Below are 24,526 nucleotides of genomic sequence, written 5' to 3' on the forward strand. Positions count from 1 at the left end.
GCAAAATATCTATTTCGACTAATATTTCGAGACATCCTGTATATTTGTATATGTGTATGTATTTCATTTTTATCCAAAAAAAATTTTTCGTTAATATACGATACTCATTATTCTATTTCATTGAGAGAAGTAATGCTAAATAACGATGGCATTAGTAACCACTCCATTTGCTGTGATTCTTCATAAATCGAAAGATTTATATTAAATTTATTAATTTTCATCAACTAAATCTTTGATTAAAATATTATTATATTCATTATTATATAGGATCACTAATACTTGTTCTCATTATTTCTATAACGTATATTAAAACGATTACATATTAATAACATTATTAATAATTAATTTTTTATAATTTGTACTTAGACGATTTAACATAATGCGTTTATCATATCAATTTTAATGTATCTATATCATAATTTTGTCATACATAGTGATGGAGTGGTTTCCGATGAATCGACTGAGCTCCCTGTGATATGCAGATGTCACTATAATTTCGTAATAAACATTTGTACAACATGTACAGAAAAGACAATTATTTAAACAACCTAATCCTAATTTTTTAATAATTTTTTTAATTATCTATTTATAACATTATTTTCAACTTAACTTTTTACAATACACATTGACAATACATCTTATAATGGAAGTTTATCCCCTGTTAGTCGGCAACATTTTGTACATACATGCATGAACGTAATATCATACGTACGTAAACACAAGTAAGCGATATAAATTTTTTATTATATATATATATATATATATATATATATATATATATATATATAACGTATAACACATACACATACACATGCATATATAATACAGGCCATAGACAAGTAACAATTAGGATCTTAAAAAGTTATTTTGATGAAAATTTAATGAACTTCATTTTCTTCGTTATTCGTTTTATTTAATGCATGTTTCAGTTCTGCAGTTAGGATTGTAAATTCCTCAGAAATGTAACGCAAAATTCTTCGTTCATATTCTTGTCTCTTCATATAAGCAAGTGCTTCCTAAAGTAAATAATCGAATATTAATATGTGAATAGCAATGTATGTACATAAAAATTTTTGTTTATCTAAATATATATAATAGAACCTCGATTACCCAAATTATTTATTGTATATCAGTAAGGATTTAGTTTATCACAGTAACTAGTTACAATAAAGTGCAATATAGTAACTAGTTACAATAAGTGCAATAAGAAAATAACGTTTTATTATCCAAATATCCATGTCTCTCGATTAATTCGAATAACTGAGGTTCTACTGTATATATACATATGTATATTTTCTATTGCACTTTTTAGAAAACTAAAATCATAAGATTACCTCTCGTGGAACAAAATATTCCTCTCTTACTTTCGGTAATCCAAGATAATATTTTTTATTGTTTAACATTGTTTCATCTACTGGATCAAATAATAAATAGCTTTCAACTGCTTTTGCTACTGCTACTAAATTTCCTACTATGTAAACAATACACGTTAAAAATGTTTATTTCATATATCAATTTATACTTACAATTATGTTAAAATATTTACATTTATAATAAGCAAATTGCAAATAATTGTAGTGGCTTTTGAGTAGGTCATCTCGATTTTCACCATTCACATAATTGAGTAAACGCGAACAGCTACGTTTACATTTCAGAGAGTAAGCAAAGTGATCTAAAAAATATAATTTTCTATTACTAGTGTTCTTCCAATAATTTTACATTATAAGAAATTTAACATTCATTAAATTTTTTAATTTATATATATATATTTATTTATTTATAGTTCATATTACTTGCTAATAAAGATGTGAATTCAGGATGCCATCCTTGATCAAAAGGTCCTTCGCAATAGATCCTACATTCGTTTTCCGAGTTCAAGTAATCTCTCAAAGAATTTTCAAACAATTTAACTGACTCCTTGTAATTTTGCTTTTCATATTCTGACACACCAGTAGTATAAGCATTTAAGAAATGTGACATCTCCAAGTTCGAAACATTATCTGCATGTACACCTGGTAAGGTGAGATAATATTTCAAATTGTTAGCACTCATATTATGGTGCGGATGCATGACCAAAAAAGTGAAGACTGCATTAGCTGCATCTTGGAAATGATTTTTCTATGTATAATTAAGTAATTATTAGAAGTATGTCAAGAATAATATTTATAAATTTCAAATAAATTTATTTTCAATAAATCTAAATAAAATTATTTTTTATTAAATAATATTTTGTATTATAAATATTATAAGAATGACTATAATTACTTTGTTACCTGATAATAACATATATGCAAATATTCATAAACACGATGTTCTATGAACTTCCTTTCCATATCAACAGGTAATCGTTTAAGTTTTTCTTTATTAGCAATATCCTTATAATCTTGATTACACTTCATTAAACAAAGAGTCTCACGTACTTTTTTTTCATAAAAATGTAAATCTTCTATATTCTCTGGATAAAATGGTTGCCATCCTTCTGCTTCCATTGCACAATTTCTTCGACATTTTATTAATGTTTGTTTGTAGATTTTATACCTGTATACAAATAATTCTTATAAAAAATCATAAACAATAGCATGTGTTATTTAATAAAAGAATTATCAGTTTATTGACTCTAATATATAAACACAATAAAGATATTAAACAACTGTATAAGAAATCGTTCATTTGCAATATTTAGAGTTACTCTTACTAATAATCTAATAAAATTAAATATTATAAAAATCAATATATGTGATACATAATTATGCCATTGTAAGATCCAACAATCGAACCTCTTAACGATTAAAAATAATTTAATTAAAAATATCTATCTTTTTTTTTTTATAATCGATAATCTCCTGAATAAATAAAATACATGTTATCAATAATATGTTATTAAAAACGTACCCATGTAAAGCCTTGGTAAACCTTTTAATACACTCATCCCATTCTTCATTTAGATATGCTTCCACAGCACTCTCGTATAACTCCGATAATGTCAAATCTGTATCTACGTTTTGAAGGAACGTTCGTTTTATACAAAAACATAACCTTCCTACGCTTAAAAAATCTTACCAAAATCTACATCAGCAATTGTCCACGTTAAACAGGATAATATTAATAAAACTACATGGACTTTCATGTCGCCAAACATAAAATTTATATGTTATGCTTTAATTATTTCAATTGAATTATCTATTAACGATGATGATAGCAATGATGATGATGATGATGTCGGAAGAAATAATACAGATACAGAAAAGGCAGTCTATTACTGCCATATGTATGTTATATGTATGTGTATATATATATATATAAAATGCACGCCATAGGAAAGTTACCACATGATGTATGATGATACACACAAACACACCATTCGATGATCTAGACCTATTTATCTTAAAAGACTATATAGCTGCAATGTTTCCAAGATATGCGTTTAATTCGTTCATTCATTATACGACAAAATTTTCTCTTAATTTCTAATCATTTAAGGAATACAGATTTAAATAAACGACATTAATTGAAGCATTCTTGAAGCATTCTACGATCAATACTATATTGAAGTTAAAAATGTTATATTATATATCATTATATGTATATCAGGCCACACACACATATATATATTATATATATATTATATATATATATTATATATATATAGAACCGTCCGATTAATATAAGTCGATGTGTGCGCGAATGTGTACCTTTAAGTACACTCTGCCTCAATGATGATTGTATTCGTGTATTGATAAGAATGTCCCAGAAAATTTTCTTCAAGCAATTTCACAATATTTCTGAGTTCATTACAAAAGACAAGATCATTAGTCGATAGCACTGTTTCTTCTGATTACAATCAGTGAAACAGAGTATACAAGTGCAGTCATTGATAATATATTCTCCAATTATAAAAATGAGACTCATACATAATATTAAATTTACGTATATATGTGTGTACTTATATACGCACATATAGTTAAATTCAATTATTATTATCATGTTATTTCCATAAAATTAATTATAAGTTTGTAATACATTTTGTATACATGTATACATATGCATGCACTTTGTATACATATAAATATATGTCGATATATATGTATGTAAATACATTATATATATATATATACATACATATATATCAATTTGACAAGTAATATTTCTTATGAAGTATGTTATAAATTATATTGACCGGACACGACGAAGTCAATAATTCTTTCGATATTTCCCATATTCGATAATACATTAGGGAATAAAATTGACGATGATTAAAAATTGCAATGTGTTATCATTTAAAGTTTAAATATCTTATACTTGTAAATTCGTGTTTCAAATTTAATTTTATATTTAATATATATGTAATATAATGGCGCGTCTCAACGATCACAGATTTTACGAATTATTTTTGACTACCATATAATATAACAAATTATAAAGTTACAAATTATAGTTTCTAAATCTAAGTTTCTTTTTTTTCTTTCTTTTTTTTTTTTTTTTTTTTTTTCTTTAATATACCCAACAAACTTTATTAACTTAAATAAAAATTCAAAATTCTTGGAATTCTTTAAGGTACTTTTTTTTATTTTTGCTTATTTTGATCTTATTTCTTTTACTAAGCGTATGGCGGGACAAAACTATTCTAAAATATCAGTAATTTACTCCTTTGTAAACAATTATTTAATGGAAGCGTATAACTTTCAACACAAATATTTTTTAAAACTGTAACTAGCAATGAGCTCAATTTAACAAATTTGACTTGAACAATGATATAGCAAGAGAATAGTTAAGAGTATTATCACACAGATTGATATCTCAAACGACGTATAGACTTATACACGATACATAATACTTTTACAGTTACGATAAATGACTCTCTTTCTTTTTCTCCATCGCGACTTCATTTTCACATCAAAAAACGCGAAATGGAGATTTTCCTTTTTTTTTTTTTTTCTTTTTCTTTTTTTCCACAAGCATTACTGATTATAGTCAAATATTGATACTTTTTGCTACTAAGTTTTATGCTGAACCTATTTCTAAAATCAGTTTTTCAAAGTAAATGGTTACGCGCACACATAATTAGATATTTTTTTTTTCACTTACGAATTCACTGTTTTCACACGAACGTATTGAATCGTCCCGAGTTTTCGAGTCATCTAAAGTATCGATTTTGTATTTCTTTAATATTTTCCGACACTCTTGAGTGTTATCTACATTACTCTTGCTAGAAGTTGATTGTTCGAGAGCACCCGAATTAAATGAAGTTAATTTGATCTCCGTTTCATTACGCTTCAATTGTTTTTGCTCTAACGTCATTGGAGACACACCAGCAGCACCATGAGATAGTGTATCCGGTGATTCGTTTTGATGGACGATGTCCTTTATTGCTTCATTATTTCGTGATTCTAGATTACTCACACTGATTTCGTTAGGATAAACACTGCGGGATTCGTTATTGTAAGTTACATTTTTATCTTCTAATAATATTCGATCGTTACGTGCATCATTTTTCTCATTTTTTTCATTTTTCTCTACAGGCACCATAACTTCTTTCGATGTATAATCATCGCTCTTAGTTCCAGTTGGCGAATCTTTTTCTTCAGCTATTCTTGGTAACTGTGTACTTCCACAAGCATTAGATATACCAACGTTTGCTATATTAATCGATATACCATGTGTTAATTTAGGATAATCGACTACGGTTTTCGGTTCTGTACACACTTTCTTCTCTCCTTTCATATCACTGCTTTCTTTATTCATTTCACTAGCCTCTTCGGAAATTTCAGCATGAGACGTTTGAGCAATTGTCACACGTGGTGTTACTTTTACGACGGTATTTGCCAATGGCGATATCGATGTTTTATTTTCCGCTGAACGAGGATGCAATCTATCGGGACTGAGAGCTCTTCTTAAAAGTGGTGACCCTGGTTCTGCCGATTTTGGACGTCCATATCCTTTCTTCTGACTACTAGGTGCTGACAAACAAACACCTAAAATAAATTAAACGAATGATTATATCACAATACCGATTATATCCAAGTATTTATAATAAAAATGTAGTTTTGATAATACCTGGACTGTATGATTGCGTAGTATTAGAACTACCAGGTTGATGTCCTGTGGGAAATGCTAAAGGACTTGGACTTCTTGTTGGACTAGCAGGGAGTGGTGATGGACTGGGAGTTCTAGCTAAAGGAGATAAAGGTATATGCCCTACAGACTTCCTACGATTTGGAGAATGGATATTCTTTGCTGCTGTATGTAATTTATGCTTTAAACCGTGCAAAGTACTTGGTCTTTGATAATGTGATTGATTTGACAAATTTCCAATAGAAATATTAGAACCTGGTGAAGAAGAGTTTGGACTTGAACATGGACTTGAATTTCCAGTTGAATGATAGGATTCTGAATTAGTACGATTTGTTGGTGGAGAAGGACTACAGACGGATTTTGTACATGCACCATAATAAGGTGTAATATCCTGAGAACGTGTGAAGGATTGAAAAGATCGACTAGGGGTCACCATTGAGGGTGAACAAATTCCTGCAGCCATCTGAAAGAATGTAGTATATTTAAAATGTACGACGTCATAGTATTTTGTCTTATACTTGTTTAAAAGCGTAGTATGTGTTGAATGCGCTCATTTCTGTAAAATGGACGCATATGTCAAAAAAATTAATTCATCTGTATATTTCAATTGTGGTATAAGAAGCTTTGGTATAAATATGAACCAAATAATGAATAACATATATTCAACGAAATAAAAAAAATAAATAAATAAATAAATAAATAAACTGCCAAAAAGTATACGAAGCTAAAAAATGTATAAAAGAAATCATACCATAAGTGGAGGTTTGTTGTCACTGGACAGAATGGGTGCTGACAATGGACAATTGATACTTAATGGCTGCAATAAAACATAAAATGCACTTAACGTAACGAGTGTGTAGCTTGTATTATGTTGTTTGCTTAATTTCTCTGGCACTGATACATGTGTGCAAAAAATATGCAGTGAAGTTTAAGCACTATGCTATCATTAAAATATCTTAAAGTTTTCGTGTGAAACATAAAAATTGCTGTACATATGTACAATCATTTGATATAATAGATCAGGAAAATTAGTGAAAGAATGACAATTCTCATGTATACCTGTTGCATCTCTACACTAGCACGTTTCGAACTTATTCGCTTAAAAAGAGACGTTTTTTGTCGCTTCTTGTCAGAAAGCTCTCGTTTTTGTTTCCTTTGTTTATGAAACGTTCTGCGTGCCATTTTACTTTGAGTGAGATCTCTTTTTCTACCACCAGATTTAATACTGGTGTTTTCTAAAGGCGTACTACGTAAAGTGACGTGATCACCGCCACTCAGCATTAACTGGAGAACTTGAGTGTGATATAACCCTTGTACAGGTTCTCCATTTATATGCGTTATCAAATCCCCTGGCCTCAAACCAGCTTCAAATGCAGGACTTGACTGATCAACTGCCTACAGTTGAATACATAAATTTTACAGTTAAAATTACAGTTGAATGTATATATTTTAATATTTACACTTTTTCAACCGAATGAATGAATTAAGTTCCAAATAAGATATATTGCGAACATACCATCACTAAATGATGCATAGTGTAAAAATCACTGTCACCATAATAAACTCTGATGGTATGCACTGTGAAACCAAATCCACATGGTCCTCTTCTTATAATAATTGGAGGTTTCAAACTGGTTACAAGAGGACTTAATTCTCGACATGGGGACGTATCTCTCGAAGAAGCTGTAGAAGATCCACCAGGTGACTCAATAGATTGATTACTGACCAGAGAATCATCTAAAAGTATAGATATATTAAACAATAAATGTAATAATATTATTCTGATAAAAAATATCAATAATTATTTAAAATAACGATTATAAAAACGAAATTTTATGATAATTTAGATACATACAAGTAAATTCACTAGTCGGTATTACTAGTGATAAGCCACTAGTCGATGCAGACTTAATAACAGACCTTGACTTTGACTTATTTGCCGGTAAAATGGGAACTGCGTTATAAGATTCAAAGGAATCAGTACTGGAATTATGTTTATCCTCCAGAATCTCCTTGTTTGCTGCTGTTAAATCCAATCTATAAATATATAACATATATATATAAGCAAGTAATTTACTTTATATTAATTAAAATCATGGTGATGAAAAGAGATGTAGGAAATTGGATTCGTGACATTGCTTGATTTAATATTTAATAATATCGACGTATTGAACAAAAAAGAAAATAAGGGAAGAATCATTATAAAATAAAACCCATAATAGAACAACAGGGAGAAAACTATTGATTTACGTGTATATTGGCAAGGATATAGGTCAAATGACTCACATGTGCTCATCATCAATAGGAATACTGAACCTGGGCAGCTTATCACGAGAATGTGTGTGACGTTTCCTTTGTATCTGTGGGCTGATGTCTTCAGATTCTGTTTGTGAAGAATCTGGTGTACTCAAATTAATAGAAGTATTCTCTGATTGAATATTTTTGACCACAGTTAATTGCGATTCACTGCTTCCAATAGAAGTAGAACCAACAGATGATATACTTGACTTTGTAGGCCTGTTCAGATTTTCGACACATGGAGTTGTCTTCATAGAAAGAAGCGACCGACTTTTCTCTGAATTTTGACTCGTTTCTAAGAGTTTGGATGTAGTAGTAGTAGTAGTAGTAGTAATAGTAGTAGTAGTAGTAATAGATGTATTTGATACAAGAGAAAGTTGTGAAACTGTGCTTTCTAACTCAGTATGGAATGGTTGTTTCTTAGAATCCACTTCTGGCTCTATGTTTGTTTGTTGTGGACGGCTTTGAGAAATTTTCCGTGATTGTGGAGAATACGAAGAAAATGATCCAAATAAAGGAGAATCATCAGTGTCATCTGTATCATCGCCTATATCGTGATTATATCTATCCATACGAGCTAAAAAATTATATGAAGTATTCGTGAGATTAATTAATACTTAAATATATATGAAAAGCAATTCAGCATCATGCAGTAAACTATAGATATCTTACTATCAAAGTAACTCGTATCCTCATCATCAACTAATTGTGGTACAAATTCAGCCTTTTGTCTAAGAAGACTATTCCAATTAACGCCATAAAAATAAGGATGTTCTTTAACTTCATGTGAACCGCCAGTTCCTAATCGATCTCTAGGACTTTGTTGTAGCAATACAGTTATAATATCTTTAGCTTCAGGATGAACTAGCCAATCATCCTCACTTGGCCACTCTATGTCATCTAAAAAGAAAAATTCAATTATGGATTATGTTCTTAACATATTATAACAATATGTTTGTGAAACAAATATTATTATTTACGAATATTAATACTAACCATTAACAGTATGAGCAAACAGTTCCTCAGGTGTTTCGCCGAAAAAGGGTACACAACCAATAAGAAATTCATAAAGTATAATTCCCATAGACCACCAATCAACAGGTTTTCCATATCCCTGTCTTAATATAACTTCTGGTGCGATATATTCAGGTGTACCAAATACTTGTTTATCAGAAAATTGTCGAGTATCTCTATCTATATATCCCTCATAAAGATTTGTTGCCACTGTAAAGTTAAATATACATATTAAATTATTGCAAAAAAAGAAATATAATTACTTAGCTATATTAAGTCATTAACTTACGAGACATAAGTCCCATTTTACTAAGACCAAAATCTGTAAGTTTAATGTGACCTAATGCTGTAATAAGTAAACTGAAACATAAAATTTTAATTAGTAAATATAAAATAAACTAATAACATACAAAGTTTATGTGATTAAAATAATTTTACTTGTCAGGTTTCAAATCCCTATGAACAATACCATAACTATGCAGGTATTCTACAGCCAAAACAGTCTCTGCAAAATAAAATCTTGCCATATCTGATGGAAGAGGACCAATATTTTTTAAAAGATTTGCACAATCTCCACCTTCAACATATTCCATTACAAGACATAAATGTTTCTGAAATGATAAAAATTAACATTTATATATCATGTATTATTTATGAAAATAATATTTCGACAATAGTTAATATTGTGCAATACATAATATTAAAATATATGACATACCTTCGTTTCAAAACTACAATACATTGATACCACGAAAGGATTATCTGTGAAACTCATTATATCTCTTTCAGCAAACACTTGTTCCACTTGATTACGAAGCATTAGATTATTTTTATTAATTTTCTTCATCGCAAATCTCTGTCTAGTCGTCTTTTCTTTAACTAAATACACTGCTCCATATGCTCCATTGCTAATAAGTTTTAATACCTCATAATCACTTTCACAAGGAACACGTTGAGATTTATCATCATCTTTGTTAGGACTCGACGTTAATTGTATGTTACTATCACTAGAACTTGCAGAATCTTCAAGCTTATTCAAATCTTCCTGTAATTCTGGAAAAGATATAACAAAAAGATATAGTAATAATTTTTATTTAAGATATGCAAAAATTAAGTAATATACCAGTTATTGGATCTCTATTCAAAGAAAGTTTATTGATGATATACTGAGGAATGTCAGTTTTTATTCCTGCATTAAATTTAGCTTGACCCTCAGCTTGTTCGAGTAAATGGTAAAATTCTTCTGGATCAAATTCTAAACATTCTAATAATCGCGCTGGACGTGAGATCACTAGTAAAAGTTTTTTTATTAAACCAGTCAATCGTGTTGCAGCTTCTAATGATTTTTCCTTGGTCTATAAATATGAAAATTATTATCAATGATCATAAATTTATGTTTAAATAAATATTCATTAATCTTTATATTGAAATACTATTGACATACCTCCATTAATAAATGTTCTAAATTTTCACTCATTTCATAAAAGTATCTTGTTGTGATCAATTTTTCTTGTGACTTTTGTAAACAGTCTCTTGCCATTTCAATTACTTGATGATGAACAAAACGTAAAATTGGTAAAGAATCTGGAGTCATATGTGCCACTACTTCATATTCATCGATTTCCTTGTTTTCATTAATAAAATTTGTTAAACGTTCTTCCATTTGTTGTGTAGCCTGATTGAAACATATATTACATTAATAAATTGAACTATTTTTTTTATCATATATTATTTTTACATAAATCATACCTTTGGAAATCGTTCTTTGTACAAAGTATTCATCATGACAATCTCGCTATCAAGAACAGGAGATCGACTCGGACTACTACAATTACAATTAGTATTTTGTTAATAATAATTTTTTAAATCGGTTATATAATCATATAAATATTAAATTCTATGAAAGTCAGATTTGTCATGTAATTTATACCTTAAGCTTCGTGACCGCGGTCGATGTAATGGCGATTTACGACCTTCTTCTTCAAGACTACCAGAAATGGTAGATATACTGGAACCAGGAAAACCTGGATGTGATGAACATGGTGTACCAGGCTTAGAAAAGTGACAAGATAACATGCGTAGTTCATCTTTAGTTGGAACGTTTGGTAACTGATGTAAACGTTCTTGACTCGAACACTGTGACTAAGAATATATATAATATTTTAATATAATTCATGGGTTTATATATACTTTCAATATATTTTTTAGTACGTGAAATTACATACCGAAACATTACTTGAACCAGGTGTTGTCCCATAGCCACTAGAAGGTAAACTTGCAACTGACCATCTTCTACCATCACCAGTCCCTGTAGCACCTCCAATCCTAAAATATAATTATCTTTGTATTATATTATTTAATATACAAAAATTAATTTATATTATATTAATAATTTGTTAATAAATATAAGAATATATTTCAATTTGTAAATCATAAAAGATACTTATGACATATTTCTTTATACACTAATTGAAAAAAATTTATTGAGAAAAATAGAAAAAAAAACAAAACAAATGAGTTATATACCTTTTAACAGGAGCAAAAGCAAAATGTGGACTGGATGACATCCTAGGACTTTCTAGAGGACTGCCTACAATTGGGATGAAAGCTGTATTGGGAAACAGCGAATAAATTAATTTACTATTTCCTATAAATAACAAGTACAAAAAAAAAATATAAAATATCTTACTTTTATAATATTCTATAATTACAATTTTATAAAATTACAAACTCTTATTATATCAAATCTTTCATAAAAACCTTTTTCACTTTATTCCTTTCGACTATTTTTAAAAGCAGAAAATTATAAAAGTAATGTATTCTTGATATACCAGATAAAGGTGAATGGCAACGTGGTAAAGTAGGCGATGTTGTTGCAATGAATGATTTACGATGTGCTGCTTTAGCAGATCGTCGAGGAATGTTTGGATCACGCTATGGAGAGAAAAAAAATATAATATTTTAAATATAGACCTAATAAAAAAATATGATATTATTGTTTGATTTATTGAATAATAATAATAATTTTATGACATATATACTAACCATATGAACTGATAAAGAAGGAGCTGATTTTCCAATAGCTGAATTCCGCATACGAACTAAATTTGATAATTCTCCACTAACTGTAAATTTTTTACTTTAATATAATTACGTAGAAACTTTACATTGGTCATATAACTTGATATAGATTTTCTGAACAATATTATAAAAGGAAATTATATTAACCTGGTCGAACAGGAGCTTCTTTACTTTCTATCTTTGATATTGTAGGACGATTACGTGTTTGTTCTGTGCTACAATTGGTATCATCTGATTCTATTTGATCGAACACAAGAACTCGTGCAGAGTTACCATGTGAACGTAGACGTGGTCTACTTGGTCTATTTCTACTTTGTTCCATACTTGCAAACTTTTGTTTTATTCAATTGTTAGAATTTAACTGCAAATGAAAAACAATTTTTATATATCTGAACATAAATATTGAATGTATGTGTTATATGTATAATAAAAGAAAAATAAACAAAAAATAAAAAACAGATAACTAAAATATTCTTTGAGCTTCATCACTATAAATATTATTGTCCACATTGATACGTGATATGTATAATAGTAAAAAGTATTATTAAACTAATAGAAAAACAATTAAATCTTATTTTATATTTATAAGTTTTTTATCTAATTTCTTCCCGAAATTATCTATAGAAAGCACAAATAGATATTATCACTCAACAACTACATGATATTATACAATTTTGTATATAACTTTTATATATATATATACACACACATATATATATAAATCTATTTCTTATTCATCCTATTGTAAAATTGATAACATTTTAAAATTGATTAGTAGTTAAAGACATACATCATTAGACATTGTATTTTAGCATTAAAAACGGTAATAATTTAAGTCGTTAATATATATATGTTGCATTTACAATTTGTTACCTTCAGTAAAAATGTATAAGTTAAGCAATGACGAACGTTTGATAAGTAATATAGAAATAAGTCCTATGAAAATTATGCATAATTCAGTTAAAATGACAAGAATTTCCCATACTGATAGAAGAACGTTAAAACAATGAGTCGTGAGAATATAAATCCGTTTCTGACGTATAGAAAAAATACGAAGTACGTGAATGATTAAAATCAACAATGATCGTTTTGATAAATTAATGTATTATTTAAAATAAGTAGTTGGATATTATTTTATGAAAAATCTATAATATAACAAGTTCAAACGCGAAGACGAATGAAGAAAGAGACGCACAGTATTCACGAGACAGAATAAGCGATACACATAAAGTCGAATTAAGTTTTGATTACCGGGCAGAAAGAGTCATCCTCGTGGGATAACAGTCCATAGGATTGAGCAGGTGTTGTAGTTCCGAGACTAAATTTGCATTCTTTTTGTTGACGAAGACATTAATCACGAAATATGAAAGAACCGTAAATTTTGACTCATGACGGACGTATACAGAGAGCCTCACTCGTGCACGCGCAAATACATGCATCCATGGCCGCACTGTATGACACTTTATATTTGTATATAGTACAAGCATACTGTTCGTTTCTTGATGTTTGTCCTATACTTCCCTCTGTCGGACGCCATGTTGTGAAAAGTTAAAACGACATCAGGTGTTAAAATCAGATATTTTTTATTTTCCTTATAAATAGTGTTTTCCTTCTTTTTCTTTTTCAAATAATTCGTCAAAATTTGAAAAATTATTTCATTCCTAAGTAGATCACTCATCTGATTAATCATCTATATACATCTATATACATCTACATACATTTGTATTTACCTATATTCAATCGTTTATACTCTAGGTCAGATCTGTTTCTATACGAGATAGAAATAGAAAATATATTACATTCGAGAAAAATAATAAATAAATATTGATCGTAATCGAAGTAACGTTTAATTATTACAAATTTTATCTAGATAGGTTTCTATTTTATCTGAATGAATATCTAAGTAAAGATCGAACAAATACTGCTTTTGTAGTTCATGAATACATGTTAGAAAATTCGCCGATCGATAACACCTAAAGCATTTTTATTATTTACAAAAGTATAAATATGAGATGTTTCGAATGAGATTTAGAATAAGATTTTTTACTGAAACAATTTGTTTTAAAATAAAGTAGAAATTATTTTGAATTAACGATAAAAATAAATCGTTTTATTTAAAATAATCTATTTTTAATAATTTATTTAAACTTTAAATACATCGTTAATGTTTACGCAATTCAGATTTAAAGTATTCTTACGAGTTATTATTATAATAGTAAAGCAAATATATATATATATACACAGCATATATTTTTTTTCACTTATCCGAATTCTGTAGATAATGTAGAATACTTACCAACTCGTTACATCAAAATTAATTTATCTTTTGTCATTTTCAAATGTTATGCTCTATCTTACCAACTAGTCATTAGAAACGCATAGTAGTTTGATGCTGGTAAAAATTAAAACTACGAATTTTTGATATTACTACATTAATACAAGTTTGATAACTATAAAAGCTATATAATTTTTTGTATAATGAAGTTACAAACGATTAAACCAGATCGATAATCTTAGAATTCATATGATGTTATGAATAATATTGATTATTTAAATTTCATCGCATAGAGGTTATTTTGTATACAAATTTATTTAACGATAAAGCATATAAAATTATATTAAAAAGAAATAAGGATTTCGACTTATGTAAGTAATTTCTAATATAACTGAATACAATATAGAATTTAAGGAATTTATATAACATGTATGAACATAGTAAAAACATGAGAATATAAACGAAGTCTTCTAATAAATATATCATTATTTATACAAATATTTTTTAAAATATAAAAATATTTATTATAAAACAATACTATGCATCGAAAAATTATAGTGCTTGAAGAGTTATTTTTATGGAATAATTTATAGAATTAATATAAATTATCTGTTGTCGATAATATCATTTTTGTAATATATTTAAATAGTTATGAAATGTATTTAAAAAATTTTTATGCTTTTAATATAAAAAGAATATATATCTTCTATGAAAGAAAATATTGTATAATTTACAAAATTTCTCATTTTTTCTCTTCATAATTATATTGTATTTTTGTTTATATCTTTAGAAAAAGTTGTTGAACAAATCTAAGATAGAAATAATTCTATCATTTTTACAGTAATTTTTCAATATGCTCTGGATACAAAAAGCAATAAAACTTCGACATATCCACTATTTTAAAATAAGATCTATGATTTGTATAATTCCAAATCATCAATCTATTAGATATTCTAAAATTTGTATATTACATACGAAGGTATCTTTAAAACAATTAAAAAATATAAATTATCAAAAAGTATGTAATTTTCATACAACATCTAAATTATATATACCACCAATTTTTGCTGTTATCTTACGTCCAATTTTGAGATTGAGTGCATTTATACTTGGACGTGGTATTAAACGATGGTGGCAAAAGAAATCAACACAAGAACAAGAATATTATAAACTGATGTTTAGAGAAAACAGAAACATATTTTTAGGTAAATAAATTAATATATTTTATGAAAATAATAATGTTGAGTTCTTATAATTTTTTAGGATCATTGGTTCTATTATTCTTAATGTTTATTATTTATTATGTAATACATCTTGAAACTGATCCAATAACTAAACGAAAGCGATTTATAATATTTAATAAAAAAGAACAAGCTGCATTAGGCCAATTAGTTCTTGAAATGGTGAGATTTAGGCGTTACATATCTTATTGTATTTTTAATTATAAATATAATTAACAAGATATCTTACTGAAAAAATATTATATTTTGTTTATCTTTCAGCATTTAGAGGAACATAAAGGATTATTAGTAGCAAAAGATCATCCTGCATATAAAAGACTTATCAAAATTATAGAAAATATATTGATTAAAAATAGAGACTTGATTTCTATCGAAAATAAAAATTGGACATTAACTATTATTGATTCTCCTATAAAAAACGCTTATGTTTTACCTGCATGTATCACAGAAAAGAAAATTCTATTTTATACTTAAATATTCTCGTAATTTTAAGTTAGATAATTTTTAGGAAAGAAATATATTCGTCTTTTTGGGTATTTTGAACATTATCGATAATGATGATCAATTAAGTGTTATACTTGCTCATGAAATGGCACATGCATTGCTATTGCATTCGGTAATTAATAGGAAAATAACAAATTATTTCTAAGTTCAATTCTATTATTACAAGTTACTAGTAATAACTACTATGGTTTTTATGTATTACTAGGTCGAACAATTTTCGCATGCACTATTAATAGATGTTTTAATGACAATTCCTATTTTGTTACTTTGGGCAAGTTTTCCTGATTCATTAGCATTTCTTTTACACGTGATTGGACAACATATTGTAAATCTTTTACATAATTTACCATATAGTAGATCATTAGAAAACGAAGCTGATGAGGTGGGATTAAAATTAGCTGCAAAAGTAAGTCATTCAGTTAAAGTTTTTAGAAACATATTCTATCATACGAAATCTACAAAATACAGAACATATGATTCTTTTAAGGCCTGTGTAGATGTACGTGAAGCAGTTGTGTTTTGGGGTACTATGAGAGTGCTTTCAGAAATGAAATTAGCATCCAAAGTTGTACCTTGGCTATCAACACATCCTGCTCATGGAGACAGAGAGAAAAGTTTAAATAAAAAAATAACAAAGGCAATAGAATTAATGAAATCATCTGGTGTATGTTTTTAATAAGTATCACTTTGTACTAGTAAAGTAAATTTAATTTATTTTTGTATGTAAAATATATTATACTGTTTTTCAGTGTCCAGAATTAAATCCAATTGATCCAAGAAATACATTTTACAAACGCACTTTGAAAGACCACGAATTTTATTTTAAACAAAAAGGAATAATAATAACATAATGTACACAAGATGTAAACGCTACAGAAGTTTATAGTATATAATATGTTTGTAAGAAACATGTGTATTATAACTTATAACTAACACATTATTTTTATAAAATAGTTTTATTCAGAATACCATTTAAAGATTTTTTACTTGAAAAAATCGATAACGTTATCTTTAATCAGTTATTATAATGTGAAGTTTTATATAATAAATTTATATATTATAAAATTATGATTTGTGTGTACAGGTATACTAAATTTATGCAAAAATGTAATTTTATATATACAAATGATATTTTTTTGTTTTTATTATTGTATATTTATATTTACAATACTAACAATGATATGAGTAATTTATACACAGAAAACAATATTTATACCTTCGTATACAAACAAATACAAACATTTATATGTGCATACATATATAGAGGATTTTAATATTCATCAATTTGGATTCAAAGGTTTTAACAGAATAAATTTATATATATGTGTATGTGTGTGTTAGAAGAACTTCTTTATAGATATAAACGTAAACGTATTAATTATTTACGTTTGTTAATTTACAAAATCAATGTTAGAAAAAATATTAGTAGTCATATTAAGGTTTTATTATCTATATATATCACAATTTACTTCCTAAAAAAATAAAAATCAAAAATATAATTGTATATACTGCTAATTACAACTATAATTTTCTGTGAAATGTGAGTATAAATTATATGAAACATGTTTTTATAAAATGTAATATATAGAATATAATTAATATTTTTTTTTATAAGCTAAAGAAAAAGCAAAATTATATAGAAATCTACTTTTATAAGCATTATTAGCTATCTTGCTAAATGCTTTCCAAGTCAATCCTGTCCATATAATTTAAGTTTTTAGTTTTGAATGCAATTATAGTTCTTTATATGCATGATGTTTATATGTATATTTAAGTATATTATTATATTTTTTTTTATATTAATATCATGGTATATGAATACCACATTTGTGTAGTGGATTTTTTTTTATCCAGGTGCTTAATGTTTTGCTGCCTATAAATTGTTCAGCATAAACATGTATTTTCTTTTTTTGAGCGTTTGATATATCATGCTCATATAGTGTGTTATGTCGTGCATTGCAATCATATATGTAGTATGGACAATGAACTCTTTGAGTTTTTCATTGTATCCATAAATCTTTTAAAGTATTGACTAGTGATTAATTATATCACAGTCTATTATCGTTTTATGCACCTGGAAGTCATTTTTATTTTTGCATTCATGAACAAAATGTTTATATGATATTTTCTAAGAAATAAAAAAACAATATTAATTGTATTTTTTAAACCTCACGTATTTTTAACCAGAATTATACTATATTAATAATAACAGTATTCATAATCATAATAATAATAATAGTAATAATAATAATAATCATAATAATAATCATAATCATAATAATAATAATAATAATAATGATAATAATAGTAGAAGTAGTAGTAGTAGTATAGTAGTAGTAGTAATAGTAATAATAATAATAATGTGATAATAATTATTATCATAAAAACATGATATAAAAAAAAAAAGAAACCTCAGATATTTATGAACAATTTATACTCACATTTTACTTTAAATTTTCCTACTTTAAATATGCAAAAATATAGACATTCTTATAATATATCTATAACATTGGTTTTCATAAATCCATCTTTTTTGTATGAATAATTACGCTTGTATTGTATAAATCTAACAAAATTTTGAAATTAGAATTTTTAGTAATTCCTTTAAAAAAATTTTAGTAATTACTTCTATAAAATTAAATAAAATTTGTTTACTATGTTCGTTTAAGAATAGTTGATCTGCATTGATATTATAATTATACATATCTCATCTGTAAATTATTGAAGAATTTACGTGATTTATGTTTTTTCGAATATTTTTTGTCTTAAGACATGTAAAATTTTTTTACGTATATTGCTTATTTAAAAGTAATATATTATTACACAATTTTTTTTATCTTTTAATGATATACTGTATGTGTGTGTGAATAATTTTACTTTCAGAGTAATATTAATTTCTTATAAAATATTTTAGAGATATAATATAAATATTACTATTACTATGTATGCTGAAATGGCAGTACATTCCAAAGAAACTTCTTTTTTTTAATTTAGCTTATATGAATTGAGAAACAAACATAGTAAGCAATATAAGATGAATAGTATTACTTAAGTAATACTTTGAAATTTTATTTTCACATATAACTCTGAAAGTTTATAAATAGGATAGACAAATATTACATGCAGGTGACATGTGTTATTTGTAACGTATGATTAGATTTATGTACAAAGAAAGAGACATAAAGTATTTTTTTCTTATTTTGCACACACATCACATATTATTCATCAGATCAAATATTTTATAGTTATATCAAATGTGGAAAAGAATTTAATTCATGTATAGTTTTGTAATCAAAACTGACTGTACATGATGATAAAAGTTAAGCTGTATCTTTTTATCAATGTAATAAAATATTACAAATCATGAATGAACAACAAAAATGTAATAATAAGCAATTTGCAGATATTACATATGTAACTATATGTTATATATAATTTGTAAAGTGAAATTTTTGTAGAGATGACGTAGTTACATTAAAAAAAATGTTAAGTGATATTTTTTCATTTTTTGTATTATTTAGAATAGAGATGTGCAAAATTGACTCACAGAGTCAATTGTTCCTTATTCTTACTATTTATTTTATTTTTCCTTAGCGAATTCTCACTCCTGCCAGTGCTGCCATGCAATTAAAAAAAGCAGTATTTAAAATGTTTTGACATTCTGACTTATTTATACTGTTGGATTTGTCTTGAAAAGCTCTATTACATGCTATAAAAAAGTAGTAAAAAAAATCTTATAAAATGTTATTCGGAAAAATTAAATACTGCTTTTACGTTTTCAGGATATTCCATCATGAAGAAAAGCATTTTGTATCAATAAAAAAAATAAAGGCAGTATTTCATTATAAATATATATATATATATATATATATATATATATATATATGCATAATTTCGTTATTTTCTTTTATTATACATTATTGGGAAGAACTTGTTCTTATACGATTTTTTAAATAACTTCTCAAAAGGCATTTTTTTAAAATTAACTCTTAGAGATACTGCCTTTCATGATTGCATGACAGAACAGCAAGCGTTTATTTACTATTATTAGATTACCACGCTATGCTATTATTTTTTGTCTACAAATAAAGAGATCGTACGTGGATTATAACATTTGAAAATGCTGTAGAAGTAAGCATACTCTAATGGAAATAATAAAATAACACTAGTAGGAAAATCATTTTTTTCTGACAAGAAGTTAGCACATCTCTGGTTTAGAATATAAACTTAAACCTGATGTTGCATACTATGTTTTAATCTACTATTATATTTAATTGCAAATGTTTTGGATAAACATCTCATCTAAAGAATAATGAATTAAAAACATTTGATTGCTTTTCCTTTTTTCTTTAATTAAAATTAATGAAATATAAAATATTATTATGAAATTTTATGAATATCCAAAACTTCAGCACCTTATTTATATTAAGTAATATTTCTTCAAGCAGAAAGACATGAATCTGAAACATCTTTCTAACTTTTTAATGATAGCAAAATTTACTTACTAAACGCTTCTGGTGGTATTTGTCCTCGCTTGAAAAATTCTTGAAATGCAGATACAGCATTTTCATAAATCCATTGAACTTCTTGCAAACATTTTAAACTCCATTCCAGATTCATGTTTGTCTGCTGACTTAATGTTACAGTCATTTGTTGTTTTACTTCTTCTGATAATTGAGGAACCGTTGTTTCTACACCAGAATTTGAGGTTTTAGATATCGAGGGGCCTTCGGACATTTGTGCTTCTGCAGTATGATTTGATAAAAGTTTATGTTGCATTTCAGTTGGATGACTGATATGTAACTGTTCGTTAAGAATACAATATCCGTTTCCCTTTGGCACTATAATAAATGTCCTGTTAAAATACCGTACTGGTTCATCTTTACTATTCAGCTCTTTAAATAATCCGGTTACTGTAATTAACATCATTCCTTCCTAGAAAATAATTAGATTAATTTAAAATATATCATACTTATTATATATTTATAGATTTATTTACATATGAATTTAAATATCTTACAGTAACTAGACTAATATCCATTGTGAATGTGTGTAGATGATGTCTAGTTTGTGGCATTTCTGAGATAAATGAAACCACAGGCAATCTTCCTTGTTTTAATAATTTTTGTCTTTTATTAGTATCATTTATTCTAAATAAATTTCTATTTTCCAAGATGTATGTACTTAATCTGTAAAAAAGAATAAGAATTTGTAATATATTTTAGTCATATACTACTGTACTTTTTAAAATCGATTTAAATTTTAGTTAAAGTTAGAATTACAAAAATGTTACATGTAGATGTTTATTTTATTATACATTCAGTCATAATTTTTATGATTTTTTTAAATATGAAATATTGACTTACTTATTTGCATTATGAGCATGAGTAGTTACTGTTAAACTGAAGCATGCATGTTCGTCGTAAGCATCTAGCAGTGGTTGACGATTAGCACTATCGAAAATCATGAAATACTGTTGCAGAAATTGACTTGCTACTTCTTGGGCCTTGGTATCTGTAGTGAATATTCGTTGGGTAGGAGGTATCTTTGAAGTATCATCCACAACATCGAATAAGATTGGACGTGGTAGCTCCATACCATCCTTTCAAAATATATTATATATATTTGTTGTGTACTCAAATAATTATGTCATTAACATATATTTTAGTTTAATATATATCTTACCAGTCTCAGGAGCTTGGGAAACCTTTTCCGCACATCACTATTGCCAAGAAAGAAAAGCCAGAAGCCCGGAAGCTTCAAGTTAATTGTAAATAACAAAAATATTTGCCTATTTATTTCATAATTTAATAATTAAGATAATAGAAAAACCAACTTACTATCGGTATATGCTCATGAACTAATGTGAACTTACATTAGACAACATTAGAAATATTGTTGAATATTTATATAATTTTGAATATGAAATTTAATTAAAAATAAAAATGTATGAAAAAAGGGCAGCATGAAATCTGAATATGTAATTAATAAAATATCTTGTGCGTGTACGATGTGCATGTATATCTATAATTTTAGAGAAATTCTTAATTTGAAAAACAACATTACCATTTCAACATTACATTACCTAATATAATCACTCTGTCGAGACTTATATTTGACGCACACAGGATTTCCAGCTAGCCGTAATTCTTCTAATTTTAAATCTTTCAAAACATCTAATTGATTAATTTCTCTTATCTGGAAATTATTTATGTAAGAGTAATATATTTAGTATTTTTTTTCTTTCATTAAACTTGTGAATACATTATTACCTTATTATCACCTATATACAATATTTTCAATTTTGGAAATTTTTTATGAAGCACATTGAGTCTTTCAATTAAATTAAGTTTGTTGCCATCTAAATTTAAAGCTTCTAATGTGGGAATATGTTCTGAGACAATGTCCAATACAGTTAGTAACATAACTGGTCGAAACAATGCACAAAAATAATCAGTGACAAGATCTGTAATATGGAAATAATAAAAATAGTAAATAATAAACTCATTTTTTATAGTAGACTTGATTCTAACCTGGATCTTGATGAAATCTTGACAAATCTAAAGCATTGTTTTCTTGAACATATCGTTTTACCATAGCTTGCTTTAATCTTTCTTTTAGTTTATCATTAATTTCACATTGAGGAAATCCTGGTTTAACCCTAACTTGAAGCTTAAAACCATCTGTTGTGGTAATTTTACGATCACAATTAAGAAGTGCATTTGCTGTTTTGTGATCATCGACATAGAAAACGGCTTCACTCCCCATAGCTTTATACTATAAAAAGAAATAGTCATTAAAGCTTTTTATTAAATAATGTATGCAAAGTTACTTTCAAAAATATTGGGTAATGCTTACCATAATTGGCACAAAAGTTTCTGGGGCGATATAACTCAAAAGATTATTTATTACATAGTCTTTTGTATATTTTTGTCCATATGGTATCTAAAGAAAAAAAAATATTATATAATATGTGTATATACTTGTATTTATGCATATGTATGTATTTATAACTAAATAATACTTACAATAATCTTGTACCAATTAGCTTCTCCAAGAGTAAGTTGTGGTCTAGGGAGTATACCTCCTCGAAAACCTCTAGGTGGTAAAGGGCTATTTCTACCTCTAGACAAGCCTCTTCCTCTTCCTCTTACAATTACTTGTCTATTATTATTGTTATTATTGTTATTATTTGAATTTGCACCCATTGGAATATCATCATCTAAATAAGCCTCTAACAAACTTCTTGGTATATCTCTATTAGGCCTTGGTTGTGGCTTAAACGATACACGAGGTCTATTACTATACAATCTTCCTTCCATTCTGACAAGTCTATCGTCATGTCCTATATCAATATAATGGAATATTAGATAACATATCTTTTTCTTGTTTGTATTTTTAATAGCTTTTAAAGTATTGAGCTTTTTCAATCTTTACAAAAAAAATTACAAGAACAAAGGATGTTATGGAATAATAAAAAAATGATTACTAAAGAGATTATATTAAAAAATACGATATTAATACTTATTTATAAGTCATTTTATAATATATAGAAAAAATACAAGTGACGAATAAAGTATCAAGAATAAATTGTCTATGACGAAGTAATGTGTTATAAATAAAGCATAGTTAGATCATAAATAATATTTACCAAAGTAATGTTTGTCTTCAGAATTATTTGCTCGTCCCCCTCGATTACCCCACACGGATTTACCGGATTTTTTGGGCATTTCGAATAAATTAGATAATACATAAAATCAAAAGTATGAAATATTTAGCATTGCAGTCAATGCAGCAGGTTAGAAAATATTACGATCTTTTAAGAAGAAGCAGTACCTTGAAACCCAAAATCTACGTTGATCAAAGCGCTACTTAGTAGTGAATTTTCGAAGTTCAGTCATGTATAGTGAATGTACATTCAAGTGCATTGATGGCGCATGATGGGAGTACCCATGCCAATTTACCTAGGTTCATTTCCGTATACAATTCTGCAACGTATTATTGGAAGATAATTGGACAAAACTTGAAAAATCTATATATA

The 24,526-nt window shown here is 27.0% G+C and overlaps 4 protein-coding genes across 10 annotated transcripts; 1 reads left to right on the forward strand and 3 right to left on the reverse strand.

The window, feature by feature from the left end:
• Positions 1–729: 729 nt before the first annotated feature.
• LOC127066494 (prolyl 3-hydroxylase 1-like) lies at positions 730–4,308 on the reverse strand. The gene is made up of 7 exons (XM_051000317.1): positions 3,061–4,308; positions 2,893–2,995; positions 2,274–2,538; positions 1,794–2,118; positions 1,547–1,672; positions 1,335–1,471; positions 730–1,016 (listed from the first exon to the last, which is right to left on the reverse strand). Exons 1-7 carry the CDS (start codon positions 3,137–3,139, stop codon positions 879–881), a joined length of 1,173 nt encoding a protein of 390 aa, XP_050856274.1. The 5' UTR covers positions 3,140–4,308; the 3' UTR covers positions 730–878.
• A 141-nt stretch (positions 4,309–4,449) lies between these two features.
• Positions 4,450–14,388, reverse strand: LOC127066489 (microtubule-associated serine/threonine-protein kinase 3). Of its 6 annotated transcripts, none has more exons than XM_051000298.1 (22): positions 13,717–14,199; positions 12,613–12,826; positions 12,430–12,509; positions 12,216–12,318; positions 11,911–11,974; positions 11,610–11,709; positions 11,315–11,526; positions 11,134–11,209; positions 10,829–11,059; positions 10,508–10,739; positions 10,103–10,437; positions 9,823–9,995; positions 9,674–9,744; positions 9,367–9,594; positions 9,043–9,270; positions 8,359–8,947; positions 7,928–8,109; positions 7,589–7,809; positions 7,132–7,467; positions 6,824–6,889; positions 6,055–6,535; positions 4,450–5,972 (listed from the first exon to the last, which is right to left on the reverse strand). In XM_051000298.1, exons 2-22 carry the CDS (start codon positions 12,785–12,787, stop codon positions 5,062–5,064), a joined length of 5,094 nt encoding a protein of 1,697 aa, XP_050856255.1. In that variant the 5' UTR covers positions 12,788–12,826; positions 13,717–14,199; the 3' UTR covers positions 4,450–5,061. The 6 variants fall into 6 exon arrangements, with proteins under 6 accessions (XP_050856255.1, XP_050856254.1, XP_050856256.1 ...); XM_051000297.1 differs by having other exon boundaries at positions 11,911–11,992; positions 13,717–14,192; XM_051000299.1 differs by having other exon boundaries at positions 8,389–8,947; positions 11,911–11,992; positions 13,717–14,186.
• A 344-nt stretch (positions 14,389–14,732) lies between these two features.
• Positions 14,733–17,553, forward strand: LOC127066493 (metalloendopeptidase OMA1, mitochondrial-like). Of its 2 annotated transcripts, XM_051000315.1 has the most exons (8): positions 14,733–15,111; positions 15,582–15,945; positions 16,004–16,143; positions 16,243–16,416; positions 16,490–16,597; positions 16,691–16,891; positions 16,973–17,149; positions 17,235–17,553. In XM_051000315.1, exons 2-8 carry the CDS (start codon positions 15,594–15,596, stop codon positions 17,334–17,336), a joined length of 1,254 nt encoding a protein of 417 aa, XP_050856272.1. In that variant the 5' UTR covers positions 14,733–15,111; positions 15,582–15,593; the 3' UTR covers positions 17,337–17,553. The 2 variants fall into 2 exon arrangements, with proteins under 2 accessions (XP_050856272.1, XP_050856273.1); XM_051000316.1 differs by lacking the exon at positions 14,733–15,111 and having other exon boundaries at positions 15,570–15,945.
• Positions 17,554–20,382: 2,829 nt separating this feature from the next.
• Positions 20,383–24,382, reverse strand: LOC127066492 (nuclear RNA export factor 1-like). The gene is made up of 10 exons (XM_051000313.1): positions 24,137–24,382; positions 23,514–23,830; positions 23,344–23,430; positions 23,019–23,262; positions 22,758–22,951; positions 22,571–22,683; positions 22,171–22,207; positions 21,852–22,087; positions 21,506–21,674; positions 20,383–21,420 (listed from the first exon to the last, which is right to left on the reverse strand). Exons 1-10 carry the CDS (start codon positions 24,213–24,215, stop codon positions 20,983–20,985), a joined length of 1,914 nt encoding a protein of 637 aa, XP_050856270.1. The 5' UTR covers positions 24,216–24,382; the 3' UTR covers positions 20,383–20,982.
• Positions 24,383–24,526: the final 144 nt, after the last annotated feature.

Source organism: Vespula vulgaris, chromosome 9 (genome assembly GCF_905475345.1).
Source record: "Vespula vulgaris chromosome 9, iyVesVulg1.1, whole genome shotgun sequence".
In the NCBI taxonomy this organism is placed as follows: Eukaryota; Metazoa; Arthropoda; class Insecta; order Hymenoptera; family Vespidae; genus Vespula; species Vespula vulgaris.